At 30.0% G+C, this 22,749-nt stretch overlaps 2 protein-coding genes across 2 annotated transcripts; both read right to left on the reverse strand.

Annotated features, from left to right (window-relative positions):
- Positions 1 to 305: 305 nt before the first annotated feature.
- Positions 306 to 14,294, reverse strand: PmUG01_03021900 (conserved Plasmodium protein, unknown function; the record flags this gene model as incomplete). The annotated part of the gene is made up of 10 exons (XM_029008847.1): positions 306 to 1,305; positions 1,573 to 1,764; positions 1,890 to 1,958; positions 2,226 to 2,293; positions 2,403 to 2,459; positions 2,547 to 2,657; positions 2,861 to 3,008; positions 3,162 to 10,172; positions 10,584 to 11,090; positions 11,302 to 14,294. 10 exons carry the CDS (start codon positions 14,292 to 14,294, stop codon positions 306 to 308), a joined length of 12,156 nt encoding a protein of 4,051 aa, XP_028859433.1.
- Positions 14,295 to 15,467: 1,173 nt separating this feature from the next.
- On the reverse strand, positions 15,468 to 22,045 carry PmUG01_03022000 (DNA polymerase alpha catalytic subunit A, putative; the record flags this gene model as incomplete). The annotated part of the gene is made up of 5 exons (XM_029008848.1): positions 15,468 to 16,806; positions 17,124 to 21,012; positions 21,271 to 21,342; positions 21,592 to 21,682; positions 21,977 to 22,045. The coding sequence occupies 5 exons, from the start codon at positions 22,043 to 22,045 to the stop codon at positions 15,468 to 15,470; spliced, it is 5,460 nt and encodes a 1,819-aa protein (XP_028859434.1).
- Between the last annotated feature and the right edge of the window lie 704 nt (positions 22,046 to 22,749).

Below are 22,749 nucleotides of genomic sequence, written 5' to 3' on the forward strand. Positions count from 1 at the left end.
AATAAAAAATAAATAAAAAATTAATAAAAAATTAATAAAAAATGAATAAAAAATTAATAAAAAATGAATAAAAAATTAATAAAAAATTAATAAAAAATGAATAAAAAATGAATAAAAAATGAATAAAAAATAAATAAAAAATGAATAAAAAATAAATAAAAAATGAATAAAAAATGAATAAAAAATGAATAAAAAATGAATAAAAAATGAATAAAAAATAAATAAAAAAAAAATAAAAAATAAAAAAAAAAATAATAAATTATAACACGTTTCGTTATGTCTTGTCTACTCCATCCGCTTCTTCTCTATGCCTGTGATTCCCCCTTCGCCACGGAAGAATAACTGTAGACTGCTAAAATCTCGTTGATTATATTTTTTTTAATGCTATCCGGGTATTTTTTAGCCAGAGATAGGGCCTTTGAAAAGTTATGATCTTCGTTAATACTTGTAAAATTAGTTACGCTGTATGAACGCCTTTTAATTTTTTTAAAATATGATATGTTATCATTAATAAAATTATAATTAATATTTTTATTCTTCTTTACATATTTATAGGCACACATTATAGTTTTATATACATCATTTTTGCTTAAGTTTTTAAACAAGAGTCTTTTCATATTTTTAAATATACTGCTATATTCCTTTTTATTATGAATGTATATTAATGTATGAGAATAGAACAAAAAATCATCATCATTAATATAAGTCAGAATATTATGAACATGATCATCTAAATTAATGTTAGCATTATCGCATTCCTCTTTTGAGTTATCGTCTTCAATGTCATCCTCATTATCGTCTGCACTGAACATTTTACACCCCCGCTTATTACTATGCGTATTGGTACATTCCCCTGTCAAGTTAGTTTCCCCCTTTACAGCTGGAAGTAGCGGCTTTCTATCTAACACAATTTTTTTTTCTTTTTTTTTTTTCATATATACCTTTTCGATATGTTCATATATATATTTTAATTTACTTTTATATTTTAAATACAGGTAAATTATGTGTATTATAAAGATATTAATGTCATAATTACTTATTTTTATTTTTATGTAAAATATTATATCATCAAGAAAACTTAAATTTTTATTTATTAGCAAACCAAAAATACAAGCTAAACAATAAGTAAAAATATAATCCAATTGATAAATGTTTATTACGTTGTCAGATAAATTGTAGATCTTATTAAATATTAACACGTTAATACAAAATGATATATCGACTTTTTTACAATTAATTATGTTAACATCACAGTCTAAGTGTGTACTTAGTAACTTCTGCTGTAGTGTTATCAAATCTATGCCTCTGGAAAAGAAGAAGTAATGTACATAATATGGTAACAACTTGCCGAGTTGGTAATGAACGGCACCTTTTTTTTTTTTTTTTTTTTTTTTTTAACAAGCATATGAGCAGAGCGGCCCGCATGCATATATGTGGGTACATATGTGAATATATATGTATATATATATCTACATGTTCAAATCCATGTGTGTATTTATGTACATGTGCGTGTGTACATTTATGTATACATATATGTGCTCGTACACGTATACCCGCTCCTTTTGAACATACCTGAATATCGTTTCAACTGCAATGAGATGATTTTTCCTCCTTTGCGATTCTTCAAAGAGAATATTAAAGTTACTCAAGTAGTATATTCTTCTGTTCTTCTTATTACTTCTACTATTACTAAGATATATAAAATTGTCGTGAGGAATCCTCCTAATGCTATTTTTGGATATATTCTGTATTTCACCGTTTGAGCTATAAAAAAAAAAAATCATAGACAGAAATATGCTCTTATATGTTGCAAGATTACTTCGATTGTTACTGCTTTTACTACGACTACTTTGAATATGTCTTTTCAAAATTTAAAAAAAAAAAATTACTTTTCCAAATTTTTGATAATCAACGTGAGGTTTACTAACGCGTTGTTCAGGTAGCCATTTTTCATGTCCCTGCAATAAAAAAAAAAAAAAAAATAATAAAATAGGAAGTAGTACAACACAACGTAGGGCGAAACAGTGTAATGTAAAATTCTTGTTTGTGGAATGGCTATATTTAAGAAAAGACACATAAATTCATGTACATGTATGCGCATATATATATACACATATATATATACATGTGTTTACTCAAAAATAATATGAACAGCATTTTCAAATGTTTCAAATGGAGAGGGACGAATTGTATAGAATATTTTTCAAAAAAAAAAAAGCAATTACATGTCCTGTGAAATGGAGTAATTATATATGCATAAGATGGCCGCATTTAAATAATCACTGGAAAAAACCTACAAAATGAAATACAATTGTTGAAGTGTACTATAGTTCTTAATGACAAGGAACGTTATTAAAATGTTCAGGTAAATATTAGAAAAAAAATCTTTATTAACTACATACCACGTAGTTATAGAGCAAGGTGTACTTTTTCTTTTTCAGCAAGTAACATTTTATCTCCTGTAAAATGTGGAACCATTAAATAAGTGAAGAAATATAACAAAATGCATAAATAACTATAGTTAACAATCGTAATAATGGGTTTACATGCTGGAAAAGAGAATTCTTCAGGTTAGATATATTATGAAATATTTTGTATATATAATTGTATTTATATGCCCTTTTAACGACGTAACTGAAGCTCGTGGAATCGGCGCTCTGCAAAGAAGTATGCACGGGGATATTATATATATGTGTGTGAACATGTCCGTAATTATGTGCTCATTTGTATGTTTACATTTTTTTGCTCATATTTACATGTACACATTTTTTTGTTCATATTTTCTCTCCATTTAGCCACTCGCTTCCCTTCAGACAACTTCGCGTGTTGTATAAATGCAAAACATAGGCACTGTGCTCACCTTTTCTATAATAAGCTTGAAACATTCCTTGTCTAAATCATATTTTGCATATAAATTTATTAAATTGGCTAGCGACAAATAATTTTTCAAAGTGTTCACGTAACTTTTGTCACATTTGGAACTATTGTAGTTTCGCAATTTTATGCTCCTGAACAGGGAATAAAAAAAAAAAAAAAAAAAAAAAAAAAATTTCATTATTGATTTAACATGTCACACACAAAGCAATTCATACATTTTGTTTTCCTTTCCACTAATTAATTATACCCATGTAGGTTTATATATGCAAAATTGTGATACTTACTTTGCAGAGGATGGTAACAATAACGATATAAGGAAAATAAAATTTTGAATTTTCCTTACATTCTCGTATTTTTTAACCCTGTTCCTATATTCTGAACATGACATATTTTCGCATATTTTGTTAATGTCTTTTTTGAAATATTGTGATAAAGTTCTCAAGTCATTACTAGGTTGTATGTAACACATGGGATACAAGCTGTTGTTCAGGTCATAAAAAAAATATTCATAATAATCGATAATTTCTTTCGATATGAAAAATTCGAATATATTTTTTTCCAAAGAATTATTATGCAATAATTTTACGTATCCTTGAAAGTTTTCCACCTTTCTCGTAAGCATATTAAAAATTTGATTTATTCTTTTTTGTTGTATATAATTCGAATATATAATAAAATTTGTTTTCTTGCTGAACAATTTTGTAATTTTCGTTTTCTCCTTTTTTACAAAATCGCATGGTACATTTTCTGACTTGTTCATATTTTTTCCTACCAACGTGCTAAATTCGTTTATCATTTTTTTATCATTTTTTTGTGTGTTATTATTAAATGAGAACATTGAACAGCTGGAAACATTAGAGCATTTTTTTCTTTCATAACACTTTTTCTCCCTATTCATTGCATAAGGATTTTTTATCAATTCCATTAAATACATAAATAACTTCTTCTCCTTAAGAGAATTAATTTTTTCTATATGTTGTTCGTTACACGTTTCGAAGTAAATGTTGTTATAGTAGTTATAAAGATAAGCAAATGTTACATGGGTTAAAAGATGTTTCTTTACATAAATAGAAGAGGATACTGAGTACATATTTGCAGGAATGTATTCAACTGTATCATCATATAATTTATTTGTCTGGTAACGTGTGTAAAAAAACAATTCCTTACTCTGATTTGTTGTAAGTGCACCAAGACGAGCAATATTGCCATCACATTGCAACAAACTGTATATAATACAGTTCCACTTCTCATCGAAGAAAAAATCATTTTTTTTAATTTTATTAAGAATTTCATTTTTTAAAATGATATATGAGTGATAGCTATTTTTACTCGTTTGAATAACTATTTTATACATGTTATCACAATTTTGTGCAATATTACGAGCGTTTGATACTGAAACATGTCGATCATTTTTATTTCTTTTCATGTAATAACTCTTCTCTTTTCTAATTTGTTTAAACATCTCTGCTTCTTTTAAGTTTATATTGTTGTTTGCCTTTTCTGCGTTATTTATTTTCTCCTTCTCTACATGCATATTATTGAAATAGGAAAAAACATTTTTATAAATTTTGTAAATGTTACTACAATAGTGAAAATTGAAAAAAAAGGAAAAAAATAAGGCAAGACTGGAATATAAAGGCATTCTGTTTTTATGTACAAGTTCATACGCAAATGTTATTATACTAAATCGAATATTTTGAATTCTGTTTAATAGCTTTTCTTTACTTATGATTTTGAACTTTTTATAAGCTTTTTTGGTGAAATTGTTCTTCACCTTGTTAGATAATTCTTCCCTTCCTTCGAGTTGATTATGATGAAAATAAAGGTCATTCCAAATACACTTTTTCTCTATCGCCTTTATTTCTTCTACCTTTCGGTCCACTTCTACTTTTTTTTTTAATTCCTTATATATAATACTATTTATGTCTATAAAAGTTCTATACACACACGTCTGATGTGAATAATTGTAAATATAAAAATTGTTTATTTTTTCTAAATGTTGTACATCCATGGTAAGGGCCGAATTGGGGGCGATTGTATTACCATATCTGAGCAGTGATACAATGTTTTTCAAAGCTTTATATTTTTTGAAAACTCTGTTTTTATTTAATAAGGGAAAAAATAAAGACGGTTCATTTAATGCTCCAAATGAATTCACATTATAATAATAACAGGAACATATTCTGTGTATCAAGTGGTTACACATATTATAATTTTTTACCTTTAAAACGTTAATCAACCTTTCTATATTTAATTTAATTATTGATTTAATACATATTTCAAATTTTATAGAGATCCTAATATATATCAATATTGGTAGTAAGATACATATCATATTGCTTGCGCTTCTTAAGTCCTTGTAATTTTCAAAAAAGAAGAAGCAAATTTTATAAAATGTATAAATCAAAATGTTTATGCTAATAGAGTTTTTATCCCCCTCCTTCTCTTTCATCTTTTTTTCCCCTTTTTTTTTGTATTCACTAAGTGCATTTTTTCCTCCTTCCATTGTTTTGGTGTTGTCCTTCTTTCTATTAACTATGTAATATGTTCTAACATAGCAATTTTTTTCCTTACTTCCTAGATCGCTTCTTACCACACCTTTTCTTAACCGATGATCTATATAATGTTTATGAAAGTTGTAAAATAAGCTGTGTTTCTTTTTGATTCTCCATTTTTGTTCTTCTTCCTTCTTTTTACTGGTTCGATAAACTTCATCAATTTTTCTTATCTTTGTTACGTCAATGTCCTCCTCACTGCACTCTGTGCAATGCGCCTCCCTCCATTTTGTACTAACCACTTCCCTGTTACACTTTTCAACAGCCCCACAAATTTTATCAAACACGGACTGCAAAACAAACAAAAAGGATGCATAAATAAATTCAAAATTAGCACTCTGGTCAAGAATCACTGTCAGTTGTAATATGGTAAGACATCTTGATAAATCATAAGGAACAAATTCTTTTTTATACATTTTCCTTTGAAACTTCTCTTCATTTTTTTGTTTGCTCATGTGTTTCTCTCTATGCAGTATTCTCTTTCTATCTATGTCAATGTGAATATGTAAAAAGGCGTAATAATAAAATGAATACAAAGATGGTTTAAATAAATGATTTTTCAAAATGTACTCGATTAGCTTGAATTTCTCATTAGTTAGCAGTAACGACATGATATGTTTATATTTTATTTTTCGTATGCTCATAGTTTGAAGACAGAAAGTCGTTAAGGATAACACATACAACTTCTTTACATAGGAGTGCTTAAAATGCTGCAATATGAAGAAGAATAATCGATGTATATTAGTGCTACCGGGACTTCCATTGTCAACATTGCTGAAACCACTACTATCGCCACTGCTACCACCTCTTACACTATACAGAATACTGTTCAACATCTTTCTAACTAAGTCATCACCCAAGGTATTGAGAAAGAAAATAATTTTTTTTTTTTTACAGCTATTTTTTCCCCATAGGTGCAAAAGATACTCGCTGTTACATCTTATAAGCGCATTCCTCGACGAGCTTATGCAATTTTTAAATTTCAAATAAAAGAGGCAGTGTTTAAATATCTTATTCGAAGTAATAAAGTGTAAAATGTCTTTGCTTTTTTCTTGCTTGTTCATAATTATTTTAAAAATATGTACCCAGCAACTTTTGCCGATCCTCCGTTGTCCCCCGTTGCTGACTGTTTTTCCCTTTTGAACTTTTCTGATTCTCCTAATAATTTTGAACACGTTTAGGTACACATTTAACTTAGCAATGTTATTGTGGAGAGTGGTAGGTAGTTCGTCAAAATTATTGCAGTTTATTTGGTCATAATTTATATGGTTACACTCTATATATGTTGGGTTATCCTTTTGAAATTTCTCAATTTTATGATAACAAGTATTCAGTATAATGCTAATTTGATGAAACCGTAGTTTACTTAGTTCATTACTATTATTTTTTAGTGTATTAACTACTATATCCAGTAGTGAAGGAAGAGAAATATGATCATTTAGGGTGTACTGTAACAGTTCACTCATTTTTATACCCTTCTCCGGGGGTATACTGTATATATTATGTAAATTAAAAAAGGAGAGATAGAAATTATTTAATTTCTTTTCTATAATATTTCTTACATATTCAAAATTTTCCTTTTCTTTATATATGTTGTACATAAACAGACAGTCCATATTATACTGATTGTCATATATAGTAGAACATAAAACAGTATTGGTGAAGCTATTTAAATATGCTAAATTGGAGTAGTTTATAAAATGTATTTCTCCTAAGCATTTATTGTTGCTCTGTAATAAGCAGTCTCCTGCTGTTTTTTCTTTTCTCAAAATTTTAAAAATTTTATTAATAGAATTATATCTTTCCTTTGTAAACCTATTCAAGTATTTGTATTTATTTGAAAAGTAGTATACGTATAGCATATTAAAAGTAAAAGGAAAATAGTTATCACATTTCTCTAAACATATAAAAAGAACTATTAGCTTGTTTTTTCCCTTTAAATATTTCATATCATCTGTCAGGAGGTCTTTGTCCCAATTTGCCTTACTCCCTTCCAGGGGGGTAACAAGCGCCCTTTTCGTTTTGCGTTCCTTGTTAGATGCTGCGACTTCACGAGATGCTGAGACTTCACAAGATACTGCTACCTCACCAGATGCTGCGATTTCACGAGATACTGCTACCTCACCAGATGCTGCTACCTCACCAGATACTGCGACTTGACTTCTCTCTCTTTCAGTGAATCGGGAAGTCCCTCCTGAAAGGAACGAATCAACTCCATTGAATAAGTTATCAGATTTACCTGGACCAATATAGCTACTCACAAAATCGATATAGTAATTATGTAATAGTTTTACGTTACACACTTTCTTGTTATTCTTGCTCCCTCTTGATGCTACCATTTTGTACTTCAATTTTTCTAATAGTGCAACACCGGCAGTATCCCCTAACAGAAATAACAAATCATCCGTTAAGTACTTGTCAACTATCCTTCTATTTTTGTATATATTTTTAAATCCTATTTTATATCTCATTTCCGTCGAGTTGTTTGTATCCACAAAAAAGGAGAGTAGATAATTATTTTTTGCATCTGTGTTATTATGTAAACCAAAGGATAAGAACCTGTTTAGTGTATAATGCGTTTCGACATTATCAGATATTATTTTATAGTAGTGCATAAAATATAACGAGCACAAATTATTTGCACTGATATAGGAAGAACATACAAAGAGAATGTATTTAATTATAGTACATAGATCCATTTTAAACAGAAAAAATAAATTGTAATTAATAATTTTGTCATATGTAACATTAAAATGGTTACAATTTTCTTTATTCGCATATAGATGTTTGTAAAAATTTACATTACTTTCATTAGTTGTCATCGAGTTATGTATATATTTGATTAGAATAGTATAATATACAAACAAACAGATTAAATAATTTATACATGTACCCTCGTCATTTTGTAGTAATAATATGGAATACTTTTCTAAAGATGAATTCATATCCTCATAATTAACATGTACATATATATTATTTTTCTTTTTTAAATTATTAAAAAAAAAGCACATCTCTTTTAGAAAATATTTTTTCTTATATAAATCGATAAAATACTTTTCAATTAATTTTGATTCTACTTTTAATGAGCTTGATTTTAGTAGTAGATATTTGCTAAGCAAAATGCTTTTGTTTTCTTTTATTGCATTATTCCTCTTCTTTGTGGGGAACCCCCAATGGTTCTTCTTCGTTCCTTCTCCTCGTTTGCTTTCACTGTTCGTCTCTGTCTTTTTTATGTTTATCAACACCAGTACCCCGTTGATGAAGTTAAGCAGGAAGTCAAAGAAGGCACTGCTTCTTCTACCGCTGCTGCGCCTATTATTCCTTCCCGCTCCATTGCATATACCACTTCCCCCCTTCATTGTTTTTATTTTTCCTTTGACAAACTTGAGCAGCATAGCCCCCTTTTCAGGCGTGTTCGAGTACACCACACACATATTTAGACAGTTGTACAGAATGAGAAAATCCATATTTTGGCTATTCATAAAGATATATTTATTTAACTCGTTCCTTTTGTACTTGTCATAGTAAAACACGATATAATGAAAAAAGAGAATGAGCATTTTTTTGTCAATTACGATGTTACGCAGTTTCTTATCTAAAAAGGGGCTACAACTACGTACGTGAGATTTACGACTATAACTATGCGCATCTATTTTTCCTCTACAAGTACTTGCGTATATTTTTTGGCTGTAATCCCACACGTATATTTTTTTAAATAGCGCGTTTAGTTCTAAGTAAAATATCAAATTATAAACGGAATTTTTTGAAAATTCGTTTTTATACCTATTGTATATGAACATGTTCAGGTAATTATTTCTCCTGTCTACTATATTTTTATATATATATTCGTGCGCGTCGTCGAGCATTAATTGGAAGAAGTATTGTTCAAAATTGCTACAACTCCTTTTTATTCTATCCTTTGATAATTTACAAAATGATGTATTATTCATCAAAAACATAGGACTGCTATTCTTTTTAAACTTCTTTTCATATTGGGATAATAAATTAAAAATAAAAAGTTCTTTCGTCTTATTCTTACCAAGTACACCCTTCCTGTAATTAGGTAAAGATAACTGTTTATCTAATATTTTCATTAATCCATTGTGAGCAAAATTATTAACATTTGGAAATGGAAAAGTGAGATATGGATAGTTGTACCTGTTATGGAAACTACCTTCCTCATTATATGTGCTTCCATTAGTCAAATTCTTTCCCCTTACCTTGTTCGTATACACACTTTTAACGTGCCCCTTGCAAGTTCTCCTTATATTCGCTTGGTTCATCTGTTTGTTGTTTTTCTCATTCTTGACTACTACGTTACGTGTTCCTGTTTGAGTATCACACGTACCTCGTTTGTGCAGCTTAGTATCATCCATATATATATTGTCTATCCCTTCGTTATCATTTTTATTCCTTTTGTTAATGTTGTTCCTAAATTTAATTAATCTCACTTCATCACACGCATACTTTTTAAAAAAAATGAATAATCGGATATACACATCTTGAACAACTTTATTTAGTATATATTTTATATTAGCGAAAAATTTTTTTTTTTCATTTTTCAAGTATTTAAGTTTTTGGTACAAAAGGAGTATTAACTTAATGAACTTGTTTGCTTCTACTTTTCCATGTTGTACACATCTAAAGAGTAGTATAAACACGTATAACAATATCCTTATCCTGCATTCATTGTACGTTATTAATCTGTAGCATTTTTTAACCCCTTCCAATTTGTTGTATCTGAAAGGACGGAGGGGGGAAAAAGGGGAAAAAAAAAAAAAAAAAAATTATCAAACTGGGCATAATTTATCGTTCCTTTTTGTATTGACGTGCTAAAAAGGATTAGAGTATCCACATACTTAGCTTATTGGGGTATACATCAAAAAACATTAACGTGTGTAAATATTCGTATGTAAATATTCGTATGTAAATATTCGTGTGCAAATATTCGTATGTAAATGTTCGTATGTAAATGTTCAAATGTAAATGTTCGTATGCAAATGTTCGTATGCAAATGTTCGTATGTAAATGTTTGTATGCAAATGTTCGTATGCAAATGTTCGTATGTAAATGTTTGTATGCAAATGTTCGTACGTAAATAGACGCATTTAAACCCATGTACTGTAAACAGACGGATGCACGGCTGCTCACCCGCTCAGGTAAAGGTATACCCTCTTGACGATTGTGTAAAAAAGAACAAAATTAATGTTCATATACTCCTCCCTTTTGTGTAATCCGTTTCTAACTACACAGTTTTTTAATTTTGTTAAGAAGTTGTAGTCCACACAATGCAGTAAGTTCACCTCGTTTAAGAAAAACGCATTAGATGATCTGTTCAATTTGATATATATTTCACTTTTTGACAATTTTTTGCTATGTTTTAATTTTGCTGCTTTTTCATTTTTTTTATAAAAATAATAAATTAAGGAAGCAACCTTTACCTTACTCTTTACATATTTAATGTAATTGTACAGGTAAATATTCTTCTTGCATGGCTTCAACTCGGATAAACACTTTTCCTTCGTACTCATCTCCTCACAGTTTTCTAGGCAGCAAAGAATGCACAGATTTTTGAGGGCCTTAAAATTCTGCAAAAGATTATCCAGATATAGAAAACTCTTTTTTCTTATCTGCTCCTCGCACACGTTGAATAGATAGCTATAAAAAAAAAAAAAAAAAAAAAAAAAAGGAAGCGAAAAGACCTTAGGGAGAAAGATGATGTGGTGCCAGTATGACTGTAAGTATGAATTTGTGTGTGTATGGAGGGGATACAAAATGATACAAAATTGGGATAAACCAGGCATATCAGTAACCCAATGGCAGTAGGACAACTGCTCAAGTGATATAGAATGGATTTATTTATAATTACTTCAACAAGTGGATGCCGCGTATCCTTGACTCATTGATGTAAAAGAGCAAATCCTCGTTTCTTTCCACCTTGATGTCTGAGTAAATTATGTTATATCTTGGCATGGTTCTGGCATATAAGTCGTCCATGTAATTATATAAATAAAGAAGTATATTGTAAATATGTTTGTTATCAGCACAATAAAAGCTATTGGTTGAAGTCAACGTTTCGTATATAATACATTTGTTATTATAAAAACACTTGTTGAGTTTTTCCTTCCAATTACCTTGCATTTTATTTATGTAATAATCAAAAATATTTCCTATCTGTCTATAATTTATATGAACGTACAGAATTACGTTATTCAGCAGTATTGGAAACGTATTGCATTCCTTTTCATTTTTCCCCCAACGCATTTTTTGCTCATCGCGATAGTGGTAATTACTATTATTATTACTATTATTATTACTATTATTATTATTACTATTATTATTATTACTATTATTATTATTATTACTATTATTATTATTACTATTATTATTACTATTATTATAAATACTGTCGTCATTATCACCATGAACTCTTTCGAAATTGCACTGACTGAAGCACCGGATGACAAGCTCATTGCCATTGTAGTAAAACACGAGTACAGCAATAAAATTGTAAATCTTGCTTAACACTACCCTAGCAAGACAACGCTGCTTTTGGAAAAGTTTGAGTTGGTTCGAACTTAGATCATACATAGTATGGGTCATATTAAAGGAACGAATAGAATTATCAGGTTCATTTAGCTCACTCAGAATATATCGTTTTTGAAGATCCATTTTTTTTTCTTTTTTTTCTATCTCTTCGTCTAAATGTGTAGACAACAATATGATTGTAGAGGAGAGTGAAAACAAAAAGATGTTGTTTATGCATATATTATTATATTTGAACAAATATAAAAAATTATAATAATTAAATAGATCTTTCTTTTTTAATTTCTCTACCAATACATCTATGTATATATGTATTAGGTTGTAATATACTTCTAGAAATATGATATAGCATTTCTTCACCAAGTCATGTTCCCTGTTTACATGTATCTCAACTGTAGCTCCGTTCATGTTGTACTCTACCAAGCCATCATCATTGTTATTACCCCTCCAATGGGAAAAATTCCTGTTCTGTGGAACGACTCGTTTCCCATTACTTTGGCAAATATTTACTATTACATCGTTTCCCTCACCTACTGAACTCTCTTTTCCTTTTGTTTTATCACTTCCCTTAGGACGGTGATCATATTTATTATTCATCAAAAATAGTTTTAATAATGTGTTATAGAATTCTTTGTTGAAACAAAACATTTTGAACAAATGCATAGCTAGCATAGGCAAGAAGAACATTAAATAGAACAAATCATTGAGTAACAAAAACATAATATTTTTCTCATAAAAGAAAGACAGTTCTTCTTTGTACGTATTGATATAATTAAATATGGGTCTCTGGTTTATGATATACAGGGGGTGTATGTATATCACGTTTAGACTATTACACACACGAGGGTGGAGGCTTCGCCCACTTGCGATCGCTCTGACAGCAGAGTTTGTATATTCGTAAATATTTGCTTTTTTGTTTTCGCTTGTGCTTGCATTTACTTCTGCACTTGCATTTACTTCTGCGCTTGCATTTACTTCTGCACTTGCATTTACTTCTGCGCTTGCATTTACTTCTGCACTTGCATTTACTTCTGCACTTGCATTTACTTCTGCACTTGCATTTACTTCTGCACTTGCATTTACTTCTGCACTTGCATTTACTTCTGCACTTGCATTTACTTCTGCACTTGCATTTACTTCTGCACTTGCATTTACTTCTGCACTTGCATTTACTTCTGCGCTTGCATTTACTTCTGCACTTGCATTTACTTCTGCACTTGCATTTACTTCTGCACTTGCATTTATTTCTGCACTTGCATTTACTTTCCTGTCCTGTTGTCCTCCCCTGTAAATTATCCTCAGGCTGTCTAGGAGCAGCTCATCTATATCTTGGAGGAAATCCTTTTTTGTGCTTTTACGCATGCGCCTTTTTCTGGGTACATTTACATTAGTCAGATCGCTATATCGTCCACTTACATGTTTATATTTTCTGTTGTACGGTACGATTTTGTTAAATATATTAAAAGCACCACAAGTGTCGTTAAGCTTCATTTCGAATTCAGATAAACGACTTTTCGTTCTCTTCTTTTTTAACAATTCTTTTGTTTTTAAATATAAATTGTACATTCGTCTCAAGTATTGTACACATTCAATGGAAAAGAAATTATATCCTCCAGAATCTTTGAATACACACTGATAGAAATATTCCTTGTACACTACTATAGTTGCAAGTAAAACGTCGAATGATAATTTTTTTTTTAAAACTGTAGATATATATTTTTTTTTAAGAAGAAATTGAAATTTGCCTGCTCCTACTGATGCCCCTCTTGTTTGGAGTTCCTCTACCCCGTTTCCAGGTTCGTCTATCGCTCTGACCCTCTCAGTCTCATCCATCGCTCCTGCCTCTTTTGCCTCTTCCATCTCTCGTACTCCTTTTTTATGTTTCCCCTTTGACAAATCATAGGCATAAGTGCAACCAAATCCGCCGCAGAAAGCGCTTCCACTTTTGCAAAGGTAGGGCTCATACTTAATAACATTATAAAATATAATATCGACAAATTCATTATAATCTTTTATAATCTTTAGGAGAAAATGGGATGTCGACAACTCGTTCGAAATTATTTGCAATGGAGAGCACCCATAGGGTAAAAATTTCCTCATAAACTTTAAGGTTTTCCTTAAATAGTACAATTTTTCACTTATCAATTTGTCTGATACTTTTTTTTCTTTCTTGAAATCATCTTCATTTAACAGATTAGTTATTATTAAATTATGTAAGAAAGCTCGTGCTAATTCATACTGACTCAAGTTTATGTAATTGACTATAATGCTGTATAATTCTTTTCCATTGTGTTTGTTTAAAAAAGTGTAATTCATTTTTTTTTTTTTTTTTTTTTTTGTTGAGGACTCCCATTCTCTGGATTCCTTTTTGTTCCTGTGCAACTATACCCAGGATCTGCTTCACCCTCGGGGGAACAAACTATGCCAATTTAGGTTACTACTCGCGCAGGGGCATGCATATATACGTGGGTTTGTACTATTTTCTTGTACACTCTCAAATAGTACAAGTATGCATACCCCGTATGATGTAAATTTAAATATTTTTTGCTATGTTCTTTTTTTATTCCTTTTTGCTAATCATGTACTAAAGCGAGCAGTATTTGAAAAGTAAGGCACAAGCTTGGAATAAGGACCTACACACCGAATGGAACAGAGGGGAAAAAAAAAAAAAAAAATAAAAATAAAAATAAATGGATATAAATGGGGATAATTACGAATAAATGCAGACAGATAAAGATAAATTAAATTTAAATGGCGCTAAACAATTTACATTAGGTAAAATGTGCTTCTCTATATCAAATCAATCAACACTTGGTAAGAAGCACTTCCATATAGCAATACAATTAAAATACGCCAAAAGGTACTCCAACACAGTAAAAAATTGAAATGTAGTAAAATATGAGGAAATAATAGGTACCCATCCACCTTACAAATGTTTTATGCTTTCACTTTTACGTCAAAGATTAAAAATTTAGTGGATTTAAATAAGTTGTTTAGAAAAGGCATATTTACAAGTGCTAGTTTTTTTTTTTTTTTTTTTTTTTTCGTATATCAAAATTTTGGTGAATGGAGATGGCGGAAAAAAAAAAAAAAAAGGAAAAAGAAAAATTAAAAGAAAAAGAAAAATTAAATGAAAAAGAAAATTAAAACGAATAGGAAAATTAAAACGAATGGGAAAATTAAAACGAATGGGAAAATTAAAACGAATGGGAAAATTAAAACGAATGGGAAAATTAAAACGAATGGGAAAATTAAAACGAATGGGAAAATTAAAACGAAAGGGAAAATTAAAATGAGCGGGAAGGTGGAAAATTAAAAGGTACCTCAATTATAAGAATGGTAGAGACCGAGACATATGGTAAAAAATAAAAGATATCAGTAAGCATGTAAGGCCAATGGATGGTCAAATTTGACGGAAGGGAATACCTCAGAAATTCGTAAAATGTGCACGCATGCAAATGTACGTACGTACTGCAATATGCAATACCCTTACAGCTGCGCAATTTTAGACGACAGGGGCAAATGGAAAACCGAGAAAACCTGATCAAAGAATATCTGCGAGTATATATTGTTCTGAACAATATTTTTAATTGCATTTCTTATGGTGTTTCTCTCTTCATTGTAATTAATATAAAAATTATTACTTTTCAAATTTAAGTAGGTGATAAAGTTAGAAATATTAGGGTATTTCATCTGTAACCCTTTAGTAATAGTTAAGGCTAGAACTTTGTTTTTACAAATATCATCAAACGACTCAATTTTATTGCTCCACTTAGTATTCTTCACCTCCTTAGTAACATATGTTTTAAACCCCTTGTCAATGCAAATGAACACATTGGCATCAGAGGGAGGGTATTCATTCTCATGTTGCTGTATTTCTGAATTGTTATTATATTTCGCGGTTACGGTGTGTACCTCAGCTGTGATGCTCTTCTCATCCGTTGTACTGTTTGCCCCTTCCGGTGTGCCGCTCTCCCCATCCGCGTGCTCCCTTAACCCATCGGGTATTGTTTTCAAGTTTCCCTTAAGCAAATATAAAAAGTATTCGAGCATCATATATATATACTTCTTTGACAAGAATGGTTTTAATGAGTTTTTTCTATTTTCACAGTTCACGTTAGGACAATTTTTGGGCTCCTTTAAGAAGACTCTCCTCGTTTTTAATGAGCAGCTATTACAAATATATAACTGTTTGTAAAAAGTAGTACACAAATGATGAATAAAGGAAAAGATGTAATTACGAATTTGTTCAATGGATAAGAATGAGAAGCATCTGTTACATTTAAAATATTTTATAAATATAGTTGGTTTTACATTATGTAAACAATTAGAACAAACTAGAAATCCTTTCAAATGAATTTCTTTAAACCTTTCCTCTGACTCATTTAATAATGATAAAACATTTGCTTCTAAATAATTTTCATCATTCTGATAATCTGTTTTTATATCTTTCACATCGTATATATTAAAACATGATGATATCTTTTCTGCACTTGTTCCTTCAATATATTGACACAATCTATTAATAGGTGATAATATTTGATTTCTTATATAATAATCTTTATCAATCTTTAAATCATATTTTCTTATTTCATTTACACTAAAGCAACATAAAGAGTTATTCAATTTATCATTTCCTTTATTATAAAATCTAGAAGCATCTTCACTCGTACATACACAATACTGAATCTCCTTGTTAACACATATATTATAGCCGTCCTTTATCATCCTTTCTGCTACTAGAACATGACCTAGTGAATTCTTCTCCTGGTACTCGCTCACGTTCTTCGTTAGCTTCTTTGTTATGACGTAGTAATCCAGATCGAATCTGCCGAGTACGATAGGAATAGAAATAAGTAAAAGGAATTAGAGAAATGGATTAATGAAACGGATTAATGGGACGGATTAATGAAACGGATTAATGAAACGGATTAATGAAACGGATTAATGAAATGGATTAATGAAAAATAAACGCAGAACGATTGGTGGAGCTGATCATCCTACTTAGCACACTCCACGAATCCAGACATGCGTATGCTCATACACACTCGCACATACACATGCATGCACACTCGCACATACACATACACAAACACATGCATACACAATTGCATGCACAAAAGGAAGGTCACACAGCGTACTTACTCGTCCTTTTCTATCCTCTGGTTGACGGTCCTCAAATACTCGTGTATTTGCTCGGACAAGTCGTTCTCCACAGCTACATCCGAGTTGGCATCCTGACTTCCCTTGTTGCTGAATATAATCCGTAGAACTTCATTACCCACTAGTTTTGAAATTTTGCAAAAATCTCTTTTAATAAAGTTAATTCCTTTCATTTCATATTCACATTTTTCCATATTTGGATCTAGTACCTTAGCGCATGCATATTTTTTTTTTTTTAGTAAAAGCAATTTACTAAATATACATTCTATATCTAGTTCTAACTTTTTATAATTTTTATTAATACTATTTTTTATAGTATGTGCTAATCTAAACGATTCTTTGTAGTTTTGAATCCCCTTTGCTTTAATCCCAGTATCTATCATAATAGAATCAGTATCTCCATAAATTACTTTTAAGTTATATTCCTTTTCAATTTTAAATTTAGTATGTTGTAGTAAACTCCTTCCTTTTAGTGTTATATACGATGCTATATGTCTAGCATAAAACCGATTGTTTGTGTTTCCTAAACAACCATATATACTGTTGCTAATTAGTTTTATTGAAAGGGACTGGATAAGTAATAATTCCTTCTTTTCTTTATTCTTTTCATTTGCAATTAATTTCTTAATAAAAGCTCTTTTATCAACTAAATTTTTCAAAATTGATGGCAAAATACCCTGTCTGCTCTTGTCAAAATCTTCGATTTCAGCGCACTCATTCGGGTCATCAACCAGGTAAACACCAGTGTTATCATCAGGACTGTCAACACCAATGTTATCAACATTATCTTCACCAATGCCATACGCATTATTATTACCCACGTTACCTGCGTGATCTGAGCCCTCTTGATCATTAGGAACCCCCCTCACAGTCCTCCCCCCCTTCGATCGCCCATGCTGTACATCCTGCCCTCCGCTTTTTAACTTTAGTGTGCTAAAACATATATTATACTCAATAATGATGGAGGGATATAAACTATTGAAGTCAAGATATAATACAAAGGTGTCGTAATATCCACATAACGGATCTAATACTAACCCTCCAGAGTATTTAGCTATATTTTTATTTTTCACTTGCTCATTTTCTATCTTTTTTACCCTTTTATTTTTAATAACTGGGGTAATAAACTTTTTCTTATTATATTCATGAAGAAGGAAATATTCAATTCTTTCACTAGTATAACATAACAAGCTCCTCATCCACAAGTATCCACTTAACTTTGTAAGGTCTCTTGTCTTTTCTATTATCTGCAATACGTTACATACATTCGCTATCTCGTTAACGCAAAAAATCTGACTATTTATGTATAAGTTCAGGTGATTTTCCAAAATTTGCTGCGCATCGTACAGGTGAATGTTGCTGCAGTTCAGCAGGTTTATGTTGTTCACAATGAAGTCTTTAAACACGTTCACTGCGTTTACATTTGTGTTTGCATTTGCATTTGCGTTTCCGTTTGTGTTTGCGTTTGCCTGTGTACTGCTTACCGCAGATGTAGCACCGCTTACCGTAGTTGTAGAGCTGCTAATCACAGTCGCTGAACCGGTAGTAGCCTGAAATTTGCTCCTGACGCTGTCAATAATTTCGTCGAGGCAATAACTGGTCAGCTTGATCGAATCCTTGCATAAAACGTAGATGTCTACTATGAGTCTTCCCTTAATATTCTGGATAATGTTGTAGATAGAGCCTGTGCTATTTGTGCCGTTGAACTTATTTACCTTCATCTTTTCATTTTTTTTTAATTTTTTTTTTCTACTTAAAAAGTCTGCATTCAAATTATGGATATTACATCGATGAATTAAAAATTCTAAGTCAAAATTTAGAATGTTGTAACCAATATACATATCTACATCTAGTGCTCTTATTTTTTGAAGAAAATTTTCTAACAATATCTTTTCATTTTCAAAAACTTTACAAATACTTTTATTATAATTGTTACTAACATGTTTATTTGCCTTACTAGAGATACCACAAAAGTTTATGTACTTCATCCCTTCTGCATCTACTAAGGTACATATGCTAAACACTTCATGGTTGTTCTCTTCATTAAGTAAAGAAACTACTTTTATAACAATTTTATTTAAATCCAGGTCAATGAAAGTGTTCCCACTAGTTTCTCCCTTTTTCTGTGTGTCCTCTGGTATCGTGCTATTTTTTTCATTTCCGCCATTAGTAGCAGATGTTGTAGCAGTAGAAGCTATTCCCGTATTGCTTTCATTATTTGGTCTACTGCTTAATCTCTTACTCACTGCTTTATCAAATGAATACACATTCTTTTTGTTGCTTGTTGTGCAATCAAAATAGCAGTAAGTAAAATTATTAGCAGAGTTTTTTTTTAAATCTTTTACCTTAACCCAACAAGGTAATTTTAAATTTTTCTTAATAATAAAATTTTCTATGACATCTTCATTACAACAATAAAAGGAAGAATATGCTTGGCCATGCAAAAATTTTTCACTTATAGAATCATTATTATATGAATATAAAACTTTTGCATAGATATCTTCTTCATTTGTTGTTAAATTTAAATTTCTTCTTTTTACAATTTTATATTTGGCCATTTTAATATTATGATATTCTCTTATTTGTTTAAATTCTTCAACAAAGTCAGACATGATATGAATATTATATTTCTCATGTCCATACCTTATTTCCTCACCATTTTGTACATACACTTTATTTCTATTTAAAAGAAAATAATAACATCTATCTATATCTTCTAAGTATATACTTATGCTCCTATACTTTTTAAATTTTGTTAGAGTCCTACCGAATAGAATTATACTATTTCTATGTTTACATATATCAAATATGTATACGTTTACTAAACCATTCTCTTCACTTATTATAAACTCATCATTTTTATTTTTTAAAATATTTGTACTTACTGCACAATCTTCATCATTATACGCATTCTCTTCATTCTTATTATTTTCCTTCTTTTTTATCACATCATCCATATGTACCAACGGATCGGACTTGTTCATACCTTTTATTAGATTATTATCATTATTATTATAATACTCATTATTGTCATTTTGACAAATTTCATTCTTGACACAAATGTTATATCTACTTGATTTTTTACCCTCCACATTTTTTAAAAAAAAAGAATTTTCCTTTTTTATTTCTCCTGTTGTGGGTAAATCATCTATACTCACATTTCTTTGCTTCTTGCTTTTTTCCTTATCTATATCAAACTCCTCCATACTCTCATCTTCAATAACTTTTCTCTTTCTTCCTCTATCGCATAACTGGTTTGGGTTTCCTTCTCCCACATTTTCCTCTTCATCTTCTCCCTTCTTCATTCTATAGTTCTTATGGTCCTCATATTTATTACCTTTTTCCCATCCTTCGCTGTCTTTGTCCACCTCACCCTTCACCTGTGCAGAATGCATCTGTTGGTCTAATTCTGTTGCACGTGAAAAAAAAGAGGTTTTACATTTGTTCTTTTGATAAAGCGAGGAAGAACTATCGCCTCGGCTATAACCTCGGCTATTATAACTGTGAACGTTACTACTACTAGTATTACTCAAGGAATATACACTTCGCTCTACTTTTCTAAACGAGCTATCATTATTATATATACTATTCTTATCGTGCATATGATTTTCAATACTTCTAATATAACAACCTGATTTGTTGTTGTACTGCTTTTCATACGAATCCCTTGTTTTCCTTTTTTTCGTAAATGACTCTCCATCGCTACTACTTGATGAAGAATTTTGCTCCATTAATTTTTCTATATTTTTTGTTTTTGATATTTCTTCTTTGCTTAGTTTACAACTAGAAAAATTTTTTTGAATCTTCTTTTCTCTAATAAATGCATCCATTGGGTTGTTCTTTTGTTTTTCCTTGATCTCCTTTTCCACATCTGTATGAAGATGAACACATACACATGTTTTTGGGCAACGGTGTGTCTAGCTGTTCATGGGACTATACACGAATGCACATATGTATACATATACGTATATCTACATATACGCTTATATGTGTATCTATGCTTATATGCATAACTATGCTGATGAGTACATATATATATGTACGATTATATATATATAATCATAATCATATGTGTGCTTATGGGCGCATGCACTCCCATCCCCCTAAATTTCCTAGCTGTTCATCTTACTTTTCTTTCTTAGCATTCCATAATTTATGTTCTCCACTATTACATCATCACTTGAATCGAAGTCCTTGTCACCTGCAAAGATAATGAAGCATTATTTTTATCATTTAAAAATAGGAAAAAGGGAAAAGAAGAAAAGAGGAGAAGAAAAAGATTGGAAAAGGGGAGAATAAAAAGATTGGAAAAGAAGAAAAATAGAAAAAAAGAAAAGTCATCTCAAAAATTAATCTCAAAAAGTAGACCCAAAAGTCATCTCAAAAATTAATCTCAAAAAGTAGACCCAAAAGTCATCTCAAAAATGTTGAGCAGCGTTTTAGCCCTTACCCCCTACAATAAAATCCTTAAGTGAATTTTTATTTTCTATGTACCCTTCTTCATCTACTACTTCGTATATATCGTCATTTTTGTTTTTCACCTATATATGAAGGAAACAAAAAAGGAGTGTGTATTCTTCCTTTTTAAGAAATGAGCGATGGTTTTATATGCAATTACATTCATGTGATAAGCGTTGCATGGGTAAAAATATGAAGACAGAAAAATGTAATTAGTTAGGGCATGGTAATAGCTGGATGTTTATTACAAAAGACGAGTTACACTGAAGTACCCACGAACACCTTTTTACAGCACGAAAATACCATTTTTTTGAATTAATAAATTATTTAAAAATATACAAAACAATGCATAGTATGCAAAACTTGTTCAGGAGTACCTCATAAAAATCTGTTGCTTTGCATTCTTTTGATCTCTGCTTCTTCAGCTTGTCAAAAACGTTACTCATTTTTTATTTTATATTTTTTTTTTTTTACATTTACGGGTAGTTATTCAGTATATCCTTTGCTTATATTATGTACATGCGTGGGTATATATGAGTGTATATATAAGTACGTATATGTACGAATATATTCAAATGTATACACACTTGTATAAATATATGTATAGCCATACCATTTACACATAAATTTACATATACATGTAATATCTTCATATATTTAAGTTCAAATTCCTATTACTCATTCGCATTTATTCCATCTAAAGAAAATTCTAAGCGAGCTTTAAAATGTATTTTTTAAAATTTTTGTATTGAAAGGAGACTAAGTATTAGTAAAATAAAATATCAATTAAAAAAAATTTGTTTCAGCTTTTTTCGAGCCATTTTTTTTTTTTTTTTTTTTATTATTATTTTTAATATTAATATTATGAATATCTTTTAAAAAATATGAACACGCAAGGAGAAAAAAAAAAAAAATTAAATTAAAAATAAAAATAAAAAAAAAATTATAAATGAAAAATGGTAAATTAAATGGTATATTTAAATGTACAAAAACACTATACATATATGTACAGTAAAATACTCGTATGCTTAAGAGACTTCTTTTTTACCTGTATTATTTTTCCTACAACCTTACTTATTGCATTTTTTTCTTACATTGCTTATGTGTATGTGTGTGTGTATATACGTATGTATATACGTATGTATGTGCG

This window comes from Plasmodium malariae (genome assembly GCF_900090045.1).
Source record: "Plasmodium malariae genome assembly, chromosome: 3".
Classification (NCBI taxonomy): domain Eukaryota; phylum Apicomplexa; class Aconoidasida; order Haemosporida; family Plasmodiidae; genus Plasmodium; species Plasmodium malariae.